General features: G+C 38.7%; 1 protein-coding gene across 7 annotated transcripts in view; it reads left to right on the top strand.

Annotated features, from left to right (window-relative positions):
• The window catches only part of TBL1XR1 (TBL1X/Y related 1), a 171,271-nt gene that overhangs the window by 136,539 nt on the left and 16,965 nt on the right, over positions 1–17,767 (top strand). For 3 of the 7 annotated variants that reach the window (XM_050965987.1, XM_050965986.1, XM_050965988.1), the window contains 6 exons: positions 6,442–6,544; positions 10,872–11,017; positions 12,864–13,083; positions 15,311–15,443; positions 16,663–16,804; positions 17,628–17,691. In XM_050965987.1, the coding sequence (XP_050821944.1) occupies positions 6,487–6,544; positions 10,872–11,017; positions 12,864–13,083; positions 15,311–15,443; positions 16,663–16,804; positions 17,628–17,691 (763 nt within the window). In that variant the 5' untranslated portion in view covers positions 6,442–6,486. Of the gene's footprint in view, positions 1–6,441; positions 6,545–10,871; positions 11,018–11,131; positions 11,260–12,863; positions 13,084–15,310; positions 15,444–16,662; positions 16,805–17,627; positions 17,692–17,767 lie in introns of those variants that run through there. The other 4 variants (XM_050965991.1, XM_050965989.1, XM_050965992.1 and 1 more) reach the window with 2 other exon arrangements.

Below are 17,767 nucleotides of genomic sequence, written 5' to 3'. Positions count from 1 at the left end.
TTGGCTGCGCCTCTGCATAGGAGCTAGAGAGGAGACATGTTGCTGCTTCTGAAGCTGCTTGAAGTAAGCACCACTTGGAGCCTGAACCCCTGACCCTGTCCTGCACCCAACCCCCTGCCCCAGCCTTGATCCCCCTCCTGCCCTCTGAACTCCTCGGTCCCAGCCCAGTGTGCACCCTGAACTCCTCATTTCTGATCCCACCTCAGAGCCCCCACCCCCAGCTGGAGCCCTCACCTCCTTCCGCACCCCAATCCCTAATTTTGTGAGCATTAATGGCCCACCATTCAATTTCCATACCCAGATGTGGCCCTGGGGCCAAAAATTTGCCCACCCTGAACTAAATGATCACAATGGTCCCCTTGGACCTTGGAATCTATAAATAAACCAACTATCTGGACCTTTTCAGATTCATTAATTCAGTTGGTTTTATTTAAAGAGCATGGTCCTAAAAATGGTACGAATCTAAAAAAAAAATGTGATTCCACCTTTGTGTGTGCATGCTTAAAAATAAAATAGAAGTTATTTTCCAGGGTTTCTTGTAAAGTGGGGAAAAGAATCTGACTAATGTTTGTTTGTGTCTTTGTTGGAGAGGGTTAGTACATTTCGGAGATATTCATGTTGTGGTCGTGGTACCATTATGTATGAGTAAATGCAGGAGTCTGTTTATGCACAAAGTTTTTCAAAGGCCTGGAGCATTGGATAGACCTCTTTGTTGTGCAGTCAAAATCTACCAGAACGAAATAATTCCTTTGCTGCATTTTGAGAAATACTTTGTATTTACAAAGTCCAGGGCTCTACTGTTGACCCCCTAGTTAGCAGGCGTTAGAAGCTGCTGAAATTTCATTCATGGTGGTAGGTGCCCCTCATTAACTCCACCCAGGATAAACAGGCAGTGGGAGTGGTCCTTTAGGAAGTAGGATACAGGAGATCCTGGAGGGAAATTCTAGGTTACTGGAAGAAACTTAAGATGATGTTTGTTTTTGATGTTTTTTGATTTAAAGGAAGGTATTAGGCATGTGCCTAATCAGGGCCGGTGTGTTCCCTTTAGGCTGGGATGAGGAACCCCAACCCATTCATCCTTGGCTTAGGAACTGTAACTTCTTGGCATAGATAATATTTTTCAATCTAAATTTCATAACTCTGTTTTTGTAAGTCCCATTTTTAACTGTGACCTAGGCATTGGTTTTAATATGAAATAGGCTTATAGATATCTAAGTCACTTTTGAAAATGGGACTTTTAGGCTTCATTGAAAAAATTTCAATGGTTTCCAAATATTATTGAAAATGTGGATTCCAGGAAAAATTTTCTCTGTTGCTCTGTCAGGACCAGATTTAGTATTTTTGGCAGGGCCAGACTATTGTTAAATTTTTAGAATGTCAAGAGGCCTCTCTGTTGTGGGGTCAATACATAACTGCCAAAATTTGAAAAAATATTTTCAGTGGACAGTTTTTTTCAAATTAACCGGAGGGTTTAAGATCTGATAAGGCCTTCATCTGCCACAGAATTCTGCATGAATGAATGAATAAATAATGAATATTCTCCGTCTCTTCACAATGATTTAATTGAATCCAGAGTAAAGAGCAATATTAATATAATTTCAAGTGCTGAAAAGTACTCGCCATCTCATTCCTTTCCCTCGAGCACATAAGAATATACACAGGAAATCAGTGAATTAAATGTATTAACAGTCCCTTAACTTGTTTATGGACAGTAGTTTTTTAGTTTTTTCTCTTTCATTTTTTCCTGTTCTTTTACTCTTTTTATGTCTGGCCCATTCTATCTGTCTCCATTCCACTTGCTGCCCCCACCCCCAAAGAAAACAGCACAAAGCACCACCACCACTTTGGGCTTTGTTCTAATTCTGGGAAAAACAAATTCAGTCAATTTGTAGGTTAGCTAATTTAATGTATTTATCTTCCTATTATTATTTTCCTTGGCAGAAATCCTGTGTAGCTCTGTATGTTCCAGGAGAAAGTGATGGGATGACTGCTGAGCTGAGCACTTGTGATGTATTAATATAGCTGGCTGCTTTGGATTCAGTTGTTACCTGATAAGGCTTCAACCTCCTCATTGCCTCAAGGCTGATAGAACTGGTGTGTGGCTGTCACAGCTTCCCAGGCCATTCCAACACATGCAAACTGCTGGAGTTCTAGATCACTCCTGCCACGCCACATCAGAACTTCCCCTGCTTGTGGATCTAGCCCTGCAGGGAAGCACTAAGACTCAGGGCTCCCCCAATCCCCCACAACGGGGCAAGATGGCGCTCATGGCCCCTGCCCCATGGGCCAGATGAAATTAACCACAGGGCCGGATCTGGCCCGCAGGCCCTAGATCCCCCAACCCTGCCCTACGCATAGGAGCCAGAGAGAGGACATGCTGGGTGCTTCCTGGGAGCCTGCCAGCCCCGCTGCACCGCTAACTGGACAGTCAACGGCCTAGTCAGCAGTGCTGACCGGAGCCACCAGGATCCCTTTTTGACCGGATCTTCCGGTCAAATGGTCACCCTAATGTCAGCGAGAATGAAGACGGGCCATGTAGAGCTGGCTATGCTGGCCCTACGCCTGGAGAGTTCTGTGCATTGGGGTAGCTGGCTGAGCCAGCTTTGCAGCTGCTTTGCAGTAGTACTCCAGTGTGAATTGCCCACAGCAGGACGCAGAATCTATCCCTTAAGGTCTCATGGAACTTTCATGAAGTAGAAGTTTGTGGAAAGGAAAGTTTTAGTGGCATCTTGATTACCTTCTGTGCTTATGTAAACATTTTCACCTGCATTGAATTTTGCCTTTAATTCTATGTCAAAAGTTTGCCGAACTCCCACTTTTCCCATTATTGTACAGCGGAATGTGTGGTGGTTCTTTGCTTGACTGCTGCTCTCTACTCTCTACATAGAGGTCAGTGAAGTTCAGTAGTGAATTGTTTCTTGCATGTATAGAGCTGGGATCCCTTGGGATGAAAGGTGACATAGAGGTGTTGGAATCGGTAGCAATTTTAAACAAGCGCTATAGAAAATGGCTAAAACCAAGACTGTGAAAGAATCTGGAAACTTGTGCAACCCTTTTCTTGTAATAATTCTCTTATTTTAATGTCCTCACTGGGCAGATTCTATGCTTATTTAACACGTTTTCTTATTTTTCAAGCAGTGTTTAGTATTTCAAAAGTTTGTGTTATACTCTGCCACCTTTTGGCAATGAGATCTAAAACCTGTTTTCGTGTGGGACAAATGCCAGTTATTTCTCCTTACTTCACTGAACATCTTGCTGGAGAACACTTTGAACCAGCCTTGCTAAATGTTACTAGCTTACTTGCCTAAGGTGAATAACACTTCTGACAGACAAGTAAAATATTAGTTTTTCCTGATCTTCAATTATCAGGATAAAGAACAGGTGGCTGGTACATTTGTATCACAGTTTTGCAATTCTGCTTTGAATAGCTAGCCCTCTTGGTAGTAATAATGCTATTTATTTGCTAAATATTAAATATTTGTATTCATACCTGATTTCTCCATAATGTCTATCTCTTATTTTTCTAATGACGTAGTGAAATCTGAAAAATCTATAAAATGGTAGTAGGGGCACCACGCCAGTGTTATGAATTTCTGCAGGGTGTGTGGGTATATAACATAAGGAAACTTCCACATTGGCCTCTGTAACTCAACTACATTTTTTTTGTTTGTTTTTTGTTTTTGTTTTTTAATAGAAGACTATTGTTTCCTCTGCCATGGAACTCCCTTCCCTTTAGCTAGTGGTTTGGGGTAATAGGATAGTGTACAATGTTTGACAACTGAACAGTCTGTCTAAAAAGGACTAGTTTTTGATGTTGGTTTTTTATGCTAGATGGAGTTGCTGATACATACAACATAGTTGAAGAGTACATATATTCCCTGTGTTTAGCAACGTGAGCCTTAAAAATTATATTTAAACTTGTTTTAAAATTCCAAATGATTTATAGAAATGATAGAATTCACACATTTGTTCTAGTATTTTTGCAAGGCAAAATGCCTAAGCTTGCAGCAGGACAGCTCTTCAGAAATTTGTCAACCCCAGAAATGATTAGCTATGTTACCTTTTAGTTTGTGGGTTTATCAAGAAAAACTGCCCACTTCTTTCTTTTCATTATCAGCATGTTTGTGACTCTAAGGTAAGCTACTTAACTAAACTTTCCAAGTGTTATTTATAAGAAAAGGCTATCAACATACTTTTAAAATCTGGACATTGGTTCCTGCGAACTAGCAATTGTAAGCATTGTTATGCCTTCAGAAGAAAGAGAGAGATGAAAAAGATTCAAGTAGCATAGAAATTGCAATTTGGTCTCTTTCTCATTTTAAAGAAAAATTATGTCCTAGAAAGAATGTAAAGTCTTTTAAATTTCAGCTATCTAGTTACCCTGGTCTTATGAGTTTCTTTTGTTTTATTCTTGTTTTGTTTTTGCTTAGCTTTTCATCACTAATTGTTTCCCTTTTAGTTCCCTCTCCTTGACCGTTAGTATCAAATGACCACACAACCGTCCTACAAGTTATAGTAGGAGCCAGCTGAGGAAGCCAACATGTTTCATTCCTATTTTGTGAAGTGATATTCATTTTGGACAATCTAAGAAGGCCTATTCTCTACTGTTTCCTTCTATGTTTTACTGGTGCCAGGACAATAAGGCAATATGAGATCTTGTTGCAAAATCATTTTTGACTAACCTTTAGTCAAAAGGTGGGGGGAGAGGGGTCTCGTATTTTCATCTTTGACTAACTTTTTCAAACTCTGATACCGGTGAGCTCAGTATTGCCAACCTAAAACATTCAAAATAATTGTTTAAAAAAATCAAAGCCATAAACGTATCTTGTCTTCTGGTTTCTGAGCCTTTAGGGTACGCTCTGTTCACATTTTAAAGCTTTTCTCTGCAACTATGAGAGCTAGAAACTAACTTTATTTTTTTTTTAAAGTGAAAGCAGGGATTCTGACACGGTCTCTTGACCCCAGCTGTTGGGACTTTTAAGAAAAACACCAAATATTGCAATAATTGGCAGCACTATGGTTGATGGTATTGAGTGATTTTCTGCACCAATATACCTGCCTTTTTTTTTTAGGGACCAAAATTGATTTTCCTCTCCACATCTGCAGATTCACTGTCTCTCATTTAATGTATGAGCTGTGCATTTATAGTTGCACCATACGTGTAGATATAGAGGAAGAGCAGGACTGTTAGCAAGATAGTGCCTGATGGATTCTATAGCACAATGGGGGCTAACAGGTTTGGTTTCATAGTAGAAATGAATAACATGGACTGTGCAGTTCGACCTTATATAAGACCTGTGCTATTCCTCCATATTGTCCCCCTTCTTCTTGTGTGAATTTGAGACTTCTTAAAGTTAGGGAGTACAAGCACTAGTTAGAGACACGTAAAGTTTTATCAGGCCTTGTGAAAGATTTTCACAGCCATGTAAACATACCTCAATCTTAACTTGCCACCATTCTGCTATCACAGCTGTTTCTTGAATACACACTGTCAGTCATAGCAAGTTGTGTGGTAGTTTGATTACGACTGAGAATCTAGGATGAAGCCACTACATTTTCACTGTAACCTAAATTAGCATTTTAATCTAGGTCTTCAGAGGCAAAGGCTAGTGTGTTAACTTTGTTATAAATATTAAGATTCCTTCAGATAGTTGTTTGGATTACATGCCACAAAATATTGCCCAAATTTCTGTCAGAAACTGTGTACTTGGAGTTATTTTTGTTGGTAAATGCCACTGACAATCATTGTTACTGTGCAGACCTCAAATAAAAAAATGAAATACATATTCAAATGTTAATTAAAAGCGGATAAAGCTTTTATTAAAAGGAATGCTGTTGGGTCAAAATTGCCCCCTAAAAATATAATGGTTTTACAGAGCCCACAGTATTACCATGGTTTTATTTTAACAGAAGTATGTTTTTTCCTGAACAAATATATCCCTGCAGTCTTTGCAGCCTATATATTGCAGCGTTGTGATGTTGCTTGAGAACCTGAAAATAAAATTGATTAGAAAATAAGTGTTTAAAGCAAGTATTTTAGTTTCATTGTCCAAGTGGAAAGAAGTTGAAATAGTGAAAGATAAATTCCAGTTTAATTATGTGATTTGCTACAAACTGCATTACCTATATCATGTTGTTGTTTGGTTGTTTTTTAAATGAGGCCAGTCCTGTGGCTTCTGTTAATTAAAATAGTGCCATCAAATTATGTCAATTTACATCAGTTGTGTATCTGGCTTGATTTTAAAAAGAGTAATCTTTTACAATGGTGTGAGATAAATGGCATTTTAAAGGTGGAAATTCAGACACTTTACATTGTGAAATAAAATCCACGTTTTCAACATTGTGAAGAAGTGTCTTGTTTTTATATACCATTTGTTGAGTAACTGGGATTGGTTGTTTAAAAATACCTATCTAATTTACGGTTCTTTACTTTATTTTTAGGGTTATATCCTTTGTCGTGACCTCATGGTTTAAGTGGGAATAAAGATGAGTATAAGCAGTGATGAGGTTAACTTCCTGGTATATAGATACTTGCAAGAGTCAGGTGAGTACATGAATTATGATTATCAAGTTAATATTTCTTAGTTCCTTTGATAGTCAAGAAATAATTCATCTGTAATTGGCTTTGTCAGATTCATGGTGTTGGGATTTATAATTTAACCCGGGGGATTCATCCACTAGATGTGAACTGCTTCTTGTTGCTTTCTCTCTATATCTGTTTCCATCATGAGGATCGAGTCTGCTAAGTTGCCTCTTGCAACTTAATCAGCTTTAGTAATTTTAAATTTGGTAGCTTCTTACTAATAAAATAAGGGCTCGTTGAGTCTCAGGAAACTCATTTGCTCAGAAGAAGCTTTGATGTGCTGGATGGCCAAGATTCTTCATGCTCTGGACCACTTGAAGAGGTCTGCTGCAGAAAAATACTCTTGTGATATGCTTCCATTCTGGAGTCCTCCAAAAGACACTCCTATAGGTTGATCTTGTGCAACTGAGTTCCTTGGCAAAGCAGGAAAATAGAACAAGCTGATATTACTCTGTTTCAAACAAGGAAACATCAGTGAATGAGACAATAATGAATTATAGAATTTGTCATACTGTAAATGTGGATAAATAGATTTTTACCAGGAATGTATTTTAGAATCTCTGAAGTAAATTCCCTTTTCTAAAGATACTATCTGTATAGGTTTCTCATGTATGCGTCTTTGCTCCTTAGTGCAAGACTAACAGAAGTCTCCTAGCTCTTGAGGATAGCAGGGTAAAGCAAAAGTCTAATGCTGTTGTCATAAACAAAGGAAGGTGTTTTGTTTTTTCTCCCCCCCCCCAGTTGTGCCTATACAGAGCAATGACATCTGTAGTATACATTAAAAAGGTAAACTATTTCCCCATGCTTTTTCCCGCCCCTCCCTCCCTCCCCCGCCCCCCGGTTTCTTAGATCTCCTTGTCCATAGCTGGAAATGGGCCATTTTCATTACCACTACAAACAGTTCTTTTTCTCTCCTGCTGATAATAGCTCAGCTTAACTGATCACTCTCCTTATAGTATGTATGGTAACACCTATTGTTTCATGTTCTCTGTGTGTGTGTGTATCTTCCTACTGTATTTTCCACTACATGCATCCGACGAAGTGACCTGTAGCCCATGAAAGCTTATGCTCAAATAAATTTATTAGTCTCTAAGGTGCCACAAGTACTTACGTTCTTTTTACTACAAGGGTATCCCTTTAAATAGTTTGAGTACTCTAATTGTGCTCACTGTTTTCTATGTTTTAGAAGCCCTCAGAAACCAGTCAGAGTAACAATATGTAGCTAGACATGCATGTTTGTGTATATTTTGTGAACATGGTTATTTGGGACCCAGCTATGCCTATATGGTTTCTTTGTGGTGTTGTCTGAAGAACAAAAGCCACAACAAAATCCTTCACTGTCTTATTGGATACACTAGTTAGGCTGAGTTCTTCTATTTCTTCCAACCCATCTGCTGGAGGCTAATTTTCATATCCCTTGTTCCTTTTGTATCTCTATGTGATTGCATCTTTGTGTGTCTCTACCTGCGTTTACTACAACAGTGTAGTTGGAGCTGTGTCGGTCCCAGGATTTTAGAGAGACTGGGTGGTTGAGGTAATATCTTTTATTGGAAAGAAGTTTGTCCAATAGAAAATACTACCTCACCCACTTTGTCTTTCCTACAGCATGGCAGCTCAGCGCAGAAGCTAAAAAAAAAAGACCCCTCTGGCTCCATCCTTCACCAAGAGATGACTTCTATGTCTCTTCTCATTCAGCTTCAAGGGAATACTGCTTTGGGGATTTACTTGAAAAGAGAAACAATTTTCAAGAAGCTGTCTAACACCAAGGTTTTGTGACCATAAGACAAGCTCAAAGGCCGGCCATCTTCATCAATAGACACCAACTTTCCATGGTCCATTAATGATGGCAAGTGCAATATGAAAAGAAGACATTTTTTCTAGCACGCTAAATACATGCATTCTGTTTTAAGTTCCAGTGACAGGCACTTAGAGGTTGAACCTGATTATGAGCGGCTTTACTGCCTTTGGACTATCTATCTTCAGGATCTTTGGGAACATTTGATAGCCTTAATAGTATTTCTCTACTGTTTCTAGTGTAACACACCTTTTAATGAGCATCCTGTCAAACATGAGGCAGAACATTTAGACTTTCTTCCTCTTTTTTTTTTTTAGTTTAGCCTATCTCAGTTGAGTAGACTAAAAGTAAAAGTTTCAGAAATGCCTGGTGACTAAGGATCAGATTTTCAAAGGTATTTAGGCACCTAAAGATGCAGAGAGGTGCCTAGTGGGATTTTCACAAGCTCCTAAGCAGGTTGGGCACCTAACTCCCATTGATCTCCGTGCAAGTAAGTTGGATTTAGGCTCTGAAAACCCTGCATCACTTTTTGAAAATGGGACTTAGGCTCCTAAGTCACCTACATATGCTTGAAAATTGTACCCTAAACTTTTGCTTTATTAGCCAGTGCCTAATTGCTACTGTTCAGCTGCTTTGGCTCTGATCTCCATTTCACACTGAACAATTTCAAATACTAGCCTCACAATTGTGATGCTGGGAGTCAGAGTAGCCCACTTCTGTTCCTGGTTTAGAACAGTCGTAATTTAATGTCAAGCAAAGAGGGTCCCTTCTGCTACAGCCGATGGCTCAATTGTTGATCATTAAGGTACAAAAGTCTGAAGTATCACTATTGGTACTAATAGGGAGGGATCACTGGTTTAAAGAACACTCTGTGCAGGGATTTGGATTTGACATATGTGGTCCCTTTTATTCCAGCATCTGAGTTTGAGTTTTGCTCAGTGGCATCTAGTAATCTCCAGACTTTTTGAAAACTTGAAGTTTTGGAGTATTAGCTGTCAGTTAAGATGCTCCTTTTGGAAAATCGGTGGTGTAGAAGCATTTCTCTCAATTAGATCATCAAGGACTTGTCAGGGACAGTTTTGTTCACGTGACTCTGTTAGTCTGGGGAGAAAAAAAACAGAATTAATTTTTAAAATTTTTTGCTAGTTACTGGGTCACTAATTCTTTGATCTGGGTGATTTAGTTTCACGGATTTTCATTTTTTCTCAAACTCCTTGTGCTTTTCAAACTGTATCTTAGCATATTTTCAGTAACAATGAGCTGAAGATGAGCTGCATACTTCTATAAGGGCAACTTATCAACCCCTTATACATTGATCAAGACATCAGATGGACTATTGGGTTTGAAAAATAATATCAGGAAACTTCATAAGGCTTGATAGCTAGATAGTCACCCATTTAGAGAGTTCTACCCACTATTCAGTAACCATTAATGTTCTGCTTTATATTGATTTATTGTCATGTATTCAGTTCCAACATAAAATCCTTCTCTTGTTCTGTTGAGTGGGATTTTGTGGTTTGATCTGTGGGCTTTGTTCTGAGATGATGGAGAATAATGCAACATCTGCCCACTGCGCCTGGACTCCTCAGAGAGAGAGAGAGAGTGCACCAAGAAGCAGTGATGGATAACTCTTTCGGTGCCTATCTTCCAAAAAAAAAAAAAAAAAAAAAAAAGGAATACAGTCAATGTTCTTTATGAATTTATAGAAAACCATCATAAATTCTTGTTCCATTTGCAGAATGTTGTTTTAATAAAAGTAGTGCTATATATAAAGTTTGAAAGGCGTTTCCCAGAAGGAAATTTTAAGGGGATAATTGTCCGTAAGTGAAAGGCTAATTGGTTAAAATAAAACATTTCTGCATGTTAAATTTATCTTTTCAGGACAATCAAATACATAACAGGTTAATTTCCAATACCAGTGTCGTATTGTGATAAACTGTCCACTCTTGAATCCGTGTGTAGCAAACATGTCATTTTAAGTGCCAGCATACACAAATAAAATGCTCTGTCATGAATTTAATTCTCTGCTACGTAGACATTTTATTCTTTTTTGTATGTAATAAAAAAAAATCTGAGCACAGAAAAGTAACAGGTAAATCTCAGCAGAGCCCTTTAATTGGTTTATAACCTGATAACTTGTAAGCAGTTTTACTGAGGGACTATGCAGTTTTCAAGAGAGAATTAACAAAACAGAAACAGACAAAAATAAAAGGAAAAGTATCATAAAATAGAAAAAGAGAATATTAAATGTTTTTTTAATCCTACCACGTGTATTGCAAATACAAACCTAATATAACTGAAATTTTCTGTATTTGTGTTTGTATTGCTTGCACATTTAAAATAAAATATAATAGAGGCATGTTTGAGGTTTCTCTTTTATATATTTGCTATAACGTTTGTTTGTCTCTATAACCAGAAGATCTTGCAATATTTTGAGAAACAGTTGTCAGTATATGAGTAAATCAATTCTGATAGTTTTCCCCTTGTCTTTAGGGTTTTCTCATTCAGCATTTACATTTGGTATAGAGAGCCATATCAGCCAGTCTAATATAAATGGTGCTCTGGTGCCACCAGCTGCTTTGATTTCTATCATCCAGAAAGGTCTGCAGTATGTAGAGGCTGAAGTCAGTATTAATGAGGTAAGGAGGTTTCTTGATGCCTACAAAAGCATTATGTGCTTGCTTATATTACATTTGAATACTGGTATTTTTTTCTTAACTCTCTTGTGTCCTATTTATTTACTTTTACTTCAGATTCCTTACTGCTGGTGTTCACCATGACTCCACTGGTGGAACCAGAATGGAGTGACATAACTGTGTAGGGGTTCTGCCCAGTGCAGCCACACAACACCAGGCATGGTGTGCTGGCTCATTGCTTAAAGGTCCGTTATCTGTGGAGTTTTTTTCCCTAATATAATGTTGTAGTTAATCCGGAAAATACGCACATTATAAAATAATAGTACAAAAGAACAAGAATTCTTAACTTCTCTTTGAAGGTTTTCGTTCCATGGTGAACTGAGATTAATGATAGGCAAACATCTAAAGGTTCTGGGGTTCAGTGTAGAGAGTAGTCCAAAAGCTTGGGGACCTATTCAAATTCTTTAAGATTTACTATCCCCTCTTTCAACTCAGGGGCAGTCTCCCTCTCACCATCACCTACTTATCAATAGGCTCAGAAACTTCCTTATCTTTGAATTGTTGCTCCCTTCTCAGTGACATCAGGATTTTCAATAAATGGCCTTGTTTGTTGGGATTTCCAAAGTCTATGGTTTGTCCTGAATGAAAGTACTGGGGAAGCCCCAGTTTCAGTAGAGAGGCTCAAGAGAGGAGAGGAGAGGCTACAGGGCTCCACTAACTGTTGTAGCTAGAGCCCCTGTTAAGGTGGGTTGGGTGGGGGGTGAGGAGGAAGAGGAGAAGACCCGTACAACTCTGTCAGGGGCCCACCATTGGGGAAGGCTCATGGAGAGAAAGGAAGGGCTCACTAAATGGAGAAAACATTTGAATTTGGTTAGGACAGGAATGATGAACGTGCCAGGGAGACTCGTATTTTGCCTGAACTGGCTTATTATCTAGTCGACTCTATTATACATGATGCTTCCATGATTATTCCATGAGTGTGTTTCCAGCAGTGGAGAAAGATACATATCTAAAAGGTTGATCCTGTAAGGTATCAGCTTCTTGCAGTAGAGGCCTTTATATTTGTCAGTTAAGCTATGGCAGCCAGATTGTGCATCAATTCTGGTGTCCTCACAGTCTCTCTCGGGTCTTTGAGTTGGTTTAGCTGCAGCTTCCGCGGCTTGAGTGAAGGAAATCCATTTCCTCAGGAAGGGTCATAAACCCAAAGCAAGTGCTCAGAGCAGGAGAAGGAGAACCTCTATTTGTCACTAGGAATCCCTCTAGATTATAAAAACAGACCCTCATAAGGCCTTAACTAACATGAGACTATTTTTGACAGAGTCTTGCCCATTTCATGATAAAATTCTTTGTTTTTAAATTATGCTAACACTGTTTAAAAAGAAAGAAAAACTACTCAAAAGCACCAGATATTGTGTTTATGGAAAATTTCGTAGGACTTCATAAGCCATAGTCTAAACTTGCAATGTATGCAGCTCTTCAAAGCAGTTGGATTTTTTTGCTGCAATCACTCACATTTAAAATATTCATAAGTAGCTTACAAAAGGTTATTTCAAATGAAAGGCATATAACTTTTGGTCCCAGAGTCTCTGCTAGAGGCCTACCGTGGCTTGTTTACTCACTTTATATGATGATCACTCTAACGTTTGAGTAAAATTCCAGACCTAGCCGCAGAGAAATAAATGATGACAAGTTCTGTATAGCATTTCTCTCTGCATTTGTGACTGGTTGCCTTTTTATTATACTAAATTACAATTTTTGGAATGCACAGTTTTCCCTGGAATTTTTGTTGTTAATGACAGCTAACATTTGGTGTTATCTTTTCTGTGTGTTTTTCCTCTCCCCGAATTAGGATGGTACCTTGTTTGATGGTAGGCCAATAGAGTCTCTCTCACTGATAGATGCAGTAATGCCTGATGTGGTACAAACAAGACAACAGGCCTATAGAGATAAACTTGCACAACAACAGGCAGCAGCTGCTGCTGCTGCAGCTGCAGCTAACCAACAGGGCTCTGCAAAAAATGGAGAAAATACTGCAAACGGAGAGGAGAATGGAGCGCACACTATAGCAAGTAAGTTGAGGTAGAAAAAGATCTCCACCTATGTACACAATTGTGTGGCTATATCCTTGTTATATATTATAATAATAATAATACCTAGTTCTTAGATAATACTTTTCATCAGTAGATGCAGCCTCTTATTGTATCTGTAGTGTACCCCTCAGATAGTAAATGCATCCATCAGATAAAGGGGCTTGTATCTGTAACCCCATGACTTGTGGAGAAGTTTATATGTGATATTTTAATAGTCAGTTTCTCTACAGTGTGTAGGGATGGAGACTTATAAACTCTGGGCCATCAATACTATAGGCCAGATTCTCATTTCCAGCCTAGCTCCTTTGTGCCACTGGGGGGTTATTGCTGTAACTTTCCATCTGAGAATTCCCCCAGGGTAAGGGAGCTCTCAGCTTGAATAAAGCCATCAGATGTGACTCCTCTGAAAACTGCTTCTCCCCACCCTCACCCCAGTACGGGGATAGGGAGCATGGAGGGCATAACTCCCCTCCATCAATCCTCAATTAGTCTAAGTTAGAGTAGTGCCGAGGTTACTCTGACTCATACCAGTGCCAGCACAGGGTCAGACTGGCCTATTCAGTCAGACACCTATAACCAGTTTCCTGATGGCCACACCAAGAAGATCGCAACTGCAAAGGAGAAGAATCCAGCCTTGCATGGAAATTGAATATAAATCACTTTGATACCAAAAGATGTGTCTACCTTCTTGCAACAGTACAGATCAGTTTTCTTGATTCATTATTCAAAATTATTTGACACAAGTTCTTGCAAATTTTATTTACTCACTGGTTTAGTGATGGCGCTGTGCTGTTTAGTTGTGTTTAGTCATATAAATCATAGTTTTGGATAAGTTTACTCGTATAATCAGGTTCATAGTGTGAAAGCTCCCAGAATAGAAATGTAGCTTTCTGGAAAGGCTTGATTACATGAACGTTTTAGTGAAAAAGAATGCAATCAGGCACAAGAGCAGCCAAAGAAAATTTTGACTGAATATTCACTTAAATCTTGTGCATTATTTGCCCAGCTTTACAGTTGCATTGTATTAGTTTCTTTAATTTATTATCTACAATAAATGAATCTGGAAAAACAAACTGCCTCCGTAAATTTTATAAATGTCAAAACTCCATAGTAATATTTCCTTGTTAACCGTGAGTTGTAACCTGAAGCTTTAGAACTATTCTACTAAGCAAGTGTAAAAATATGATATACCAGCAACCCCTACTGGCTGGAACACCAAATCTTATTGATATTGATTCTGTTCAATCAATACAGTTTTTTATATGATGCTGTAATGGCTTCTTCTCTTCTCTCACACACAAGCACTGACACACACGCCGCTAAAACACCTTTACTATTAAATTTAAGCAGTGTATGTACAGTGGTTTTGTTTATACAGTGACTGCCATGGATAAATGTGGAGCAGTTTAATGTTTACCACTCTTGATATTCATCTTGGTTTTCTCTAAGAAAACTCTCTTGATGTGAAATAATATTTTTAAAAATAGAGCAGTATTGGTGGTAGCTGGCAATAAAGCTGTTTTTTAATGATGAATTACCCAGAATATATTTTACAGAACAATGAGGATTCAGTATACCTTCCACATGGAAAAGCAACATGTAATCATAATTTGATACCAGCTGTCAATATAAGATAAAAATCTCAGTTATCAGTGTACCATGTATCAAGAAAACCAAATGTCTGCCTGTTAATTAAAATAGTTTTTAGAAGTGAAAGGGCTGAAATGTTGATTTCACACTCAATTATAGCCATTACTTTAAAGTTAAAATGCAGAAGTTTGCTATTTCATGTACAGTACAGGCAATTGATTTCACATTCATAAGATAGAAATCAGGTACTAAATGGATGAATAAAAGAGAGTATAAGGCCTGACAAATAGCGAGAGTATGGTTTTTTAAATACAATTTTTACAGTGATTTTTCACAAGTGGCTATTAACTTTGGCTTCAGTTTTGGTGCCCAGTGTGAGACACGTTAAGGAGGCTTAAGGGAGGGCTTTTGGTGCTTTTTGTAATTCACGGTCCCTTTAAGGTTTCTCAGATTGGATATCTGAATCTGAAATCACTGTTACATTCAAAAATCTTAGCCGTAGGTTCTGTGAATTTACCTTTCCAGAATAAACCTACCAGTTAATATTCAGCAGATGAAATACATTACCCCAAGCTGTAAAAATCCAAACTCTCTTCTGTTGTTTTCCATAATTCAGATAATCATACGGATATGATGGAAGTGGATGGAGATGTCGAAATCCCTCCTAACAAAGCAGTGGTGCTGCGTGGTCATGAATCTGAAGTATTCATCTGCGCCTGGAACCCTGTTAGCGACCTTCTGGCCTCAGGGTATGTTTTCACAAAAAGAAGCAAAAATGGCAGTTCTCATTGCAACTGGGTATTCATATACTTTGCAAACACGATACGCTATGCCCCATAAACAGTATCTCTTCTGCCGCTGTTTTGAAGTTCCTGACTTAGAACTTTCTTACCCTAGGAACAATTTTCCCTGCAAGGTATGAGCGCTTGTCAGAATCCAGCTGCCAGATTTTCAGTGTACTCGGGTGAACTTTAAATGTTAGGGGATATATGGCTTCCTTTCCCCCTCTCCAGCCATACAGGGGAAGGCCAGTTAGTCAGAGATGCATAGCTGATTGACAGCATCCCCCAGGATTTGGAGCAAGCAGTCAACTCTCTTGATAGTTATATCTCTATATAAGCAGAGTTGGTTTTCCATCAGCAGTGAAAACAATGGCCTTGCATTGCAAGGGTGAGAAATACAGCAAGGACACTCAGGACAAATATAAGACAGCTGAGATGGAGGATAAAAGCTGGAGACTCTCCAGCTGAGATCAGGACTGTTGCAAGTATGCCAACGCACTATGAGACCTTGAAGAAGGCACTGACTCTTGCTGCGTCTCATCTGTAAGATGGAATAGTAATACTTTTCCCACTTCACGTGAATGTTGTGACAATTAAATCATTTAATGTTCAGAACGCTCTGTATAGTACTTGTAAATCTCTTACTTTGTACTAAAGACCAGTAGTGGTTGGATTTTTGTCTAATAATCTTGAACAACCAGTTTACCTAATCATTATCTCCCTTAGAAATTCAGTTATTATAGTTTCCAGTACTTGAGGTGTGTGTAATAATTTAGATATTCTGATGCTAATTTGTAGGGGATGGGAAGATAACAATGTTAGGATTTGTTTGGGATAACTTAACACATCTTACAGATCTGCTCTGTCAGGAAGGGGAAAGCCTGCAGAATAAAATTCTGACTGGAAACCAAACGTGTATATGAGAAGTGAGAATGCTCCTATGAGTCTGATCACACCAGACTATTATAACTGTCCCTGGAGTGACTGTAACTGGGACCTGCTCTCACATCTACTGACTTTTTTTTAATACTGATGTGTTTTTGAATGTTTTATGGAAAATATACTAACATATAACATTTTTAAAATCAAGTTTCTAAAGAGGAGACCACACTATATGTCCATGCTTGTTGAAAAGGACACTGTCTTTTCTGTTATGAATTAATTTGATGTTATTTTGATTGCTTAGATCTGGAGATTCAACAGCACGGATATGGAACCTCAGTGAAAACAGCACTAGTGGCTCCACGCAGCTGGTTCTCCGACATTGTATACGAGAAGGTGGGCAAGATGTACCAAGCAACAAAGATGTGACATCCCTGGATTGGAATGTAAGTAGAAATTACAAGTGCTTGAAATAACCTGAAGAAAAAAATGCAATTTTGCACAGTCAGATGCTAAGGGTACATCTGCACTGGGGCTGAGATGCCATTTCCAATTTGGATAGATGAATGCATACTAGCTTTATTCAAGCTAACATGCTGGTAAAAATGGCAGCACAGCTGCAGTGGGACAAACTAATCACCCGTACCTAGAGTCTGAGGGCTTGTCTGTACATATAGCACATCGGCACAACTGCAGTGGTTAGTGAAGATGCTGTCTAGGCCAACGGCAGAGCTTCTCCTGCCAACAGAGATACTCCACCTCCCCAACAGGCAATTGCTATGTCAACGGGAGAATGTCATCGACATAGTGCTGTCTACACCAGGAGTTCAATTGGTATAACTGTCTCGCTCAGGGATGTGGATTTTCTGCACCCCTGAGAGATACAGATATACTGACATAAGTCTGCAGTGTAGACCAAGCTGCAGTTAGCACTGGCAGCTAACTTACCCAGGCCACCACAACTACACTGCTACTGTTAGCACATTAGCTTGATCATCTATCCAAGCTGGAAATTACACGTCTGGTTGCAGCATGAACATACCCTAAATGGCAAGGGCTTTGCATCTTCTGTTATTGCTGTTAAGTGCTTCTATTTTAGAGTCATATCAGAATTATATTTTCATTTTATTGTATGCATCTCTCTTTAATATACTGCAGGTTCTGGACTAAATAGCATGACCCTTATGCAAAACATTTTCTATCTGAAGTTTGCTCTGTGCCCCTTAGGTTTGAATTGTATAATAAATGTAATAACTTTTTTGCTGACAGAGTGAAGGTACACTTCTAGCAACTGGGTCGTATGATGGATTTGCAAGAATATGGACTAAAGATGGTAATCGAAATGCTTTACATTTCCATTATATTTTTCTGCGTAGTGCCTCACAACATGTTTCTCTCATTTCTAGAAT

This window comes from Gopherus flavomarginatus, chromosome 8 (genome assembly GCF_025201925.1).
Source record: "Gopherus flavomarginatus isolate rGopFla2 chromosome 8, rGopFla2.mat.asm, whole genome shotgun sequence".
In the NCBI taxonomy this organism is placed as follows: Eukaryota; Metazoa; Chordata; order Testudines; family Testudinidae; genus Gopherus; species Gopherus flavomarginatus.
The sequence above is the reverse complement of the archived record's forward strand: the minus strand, read 5'-3'. Positions and strand labels throughout refer to the sequence as shown.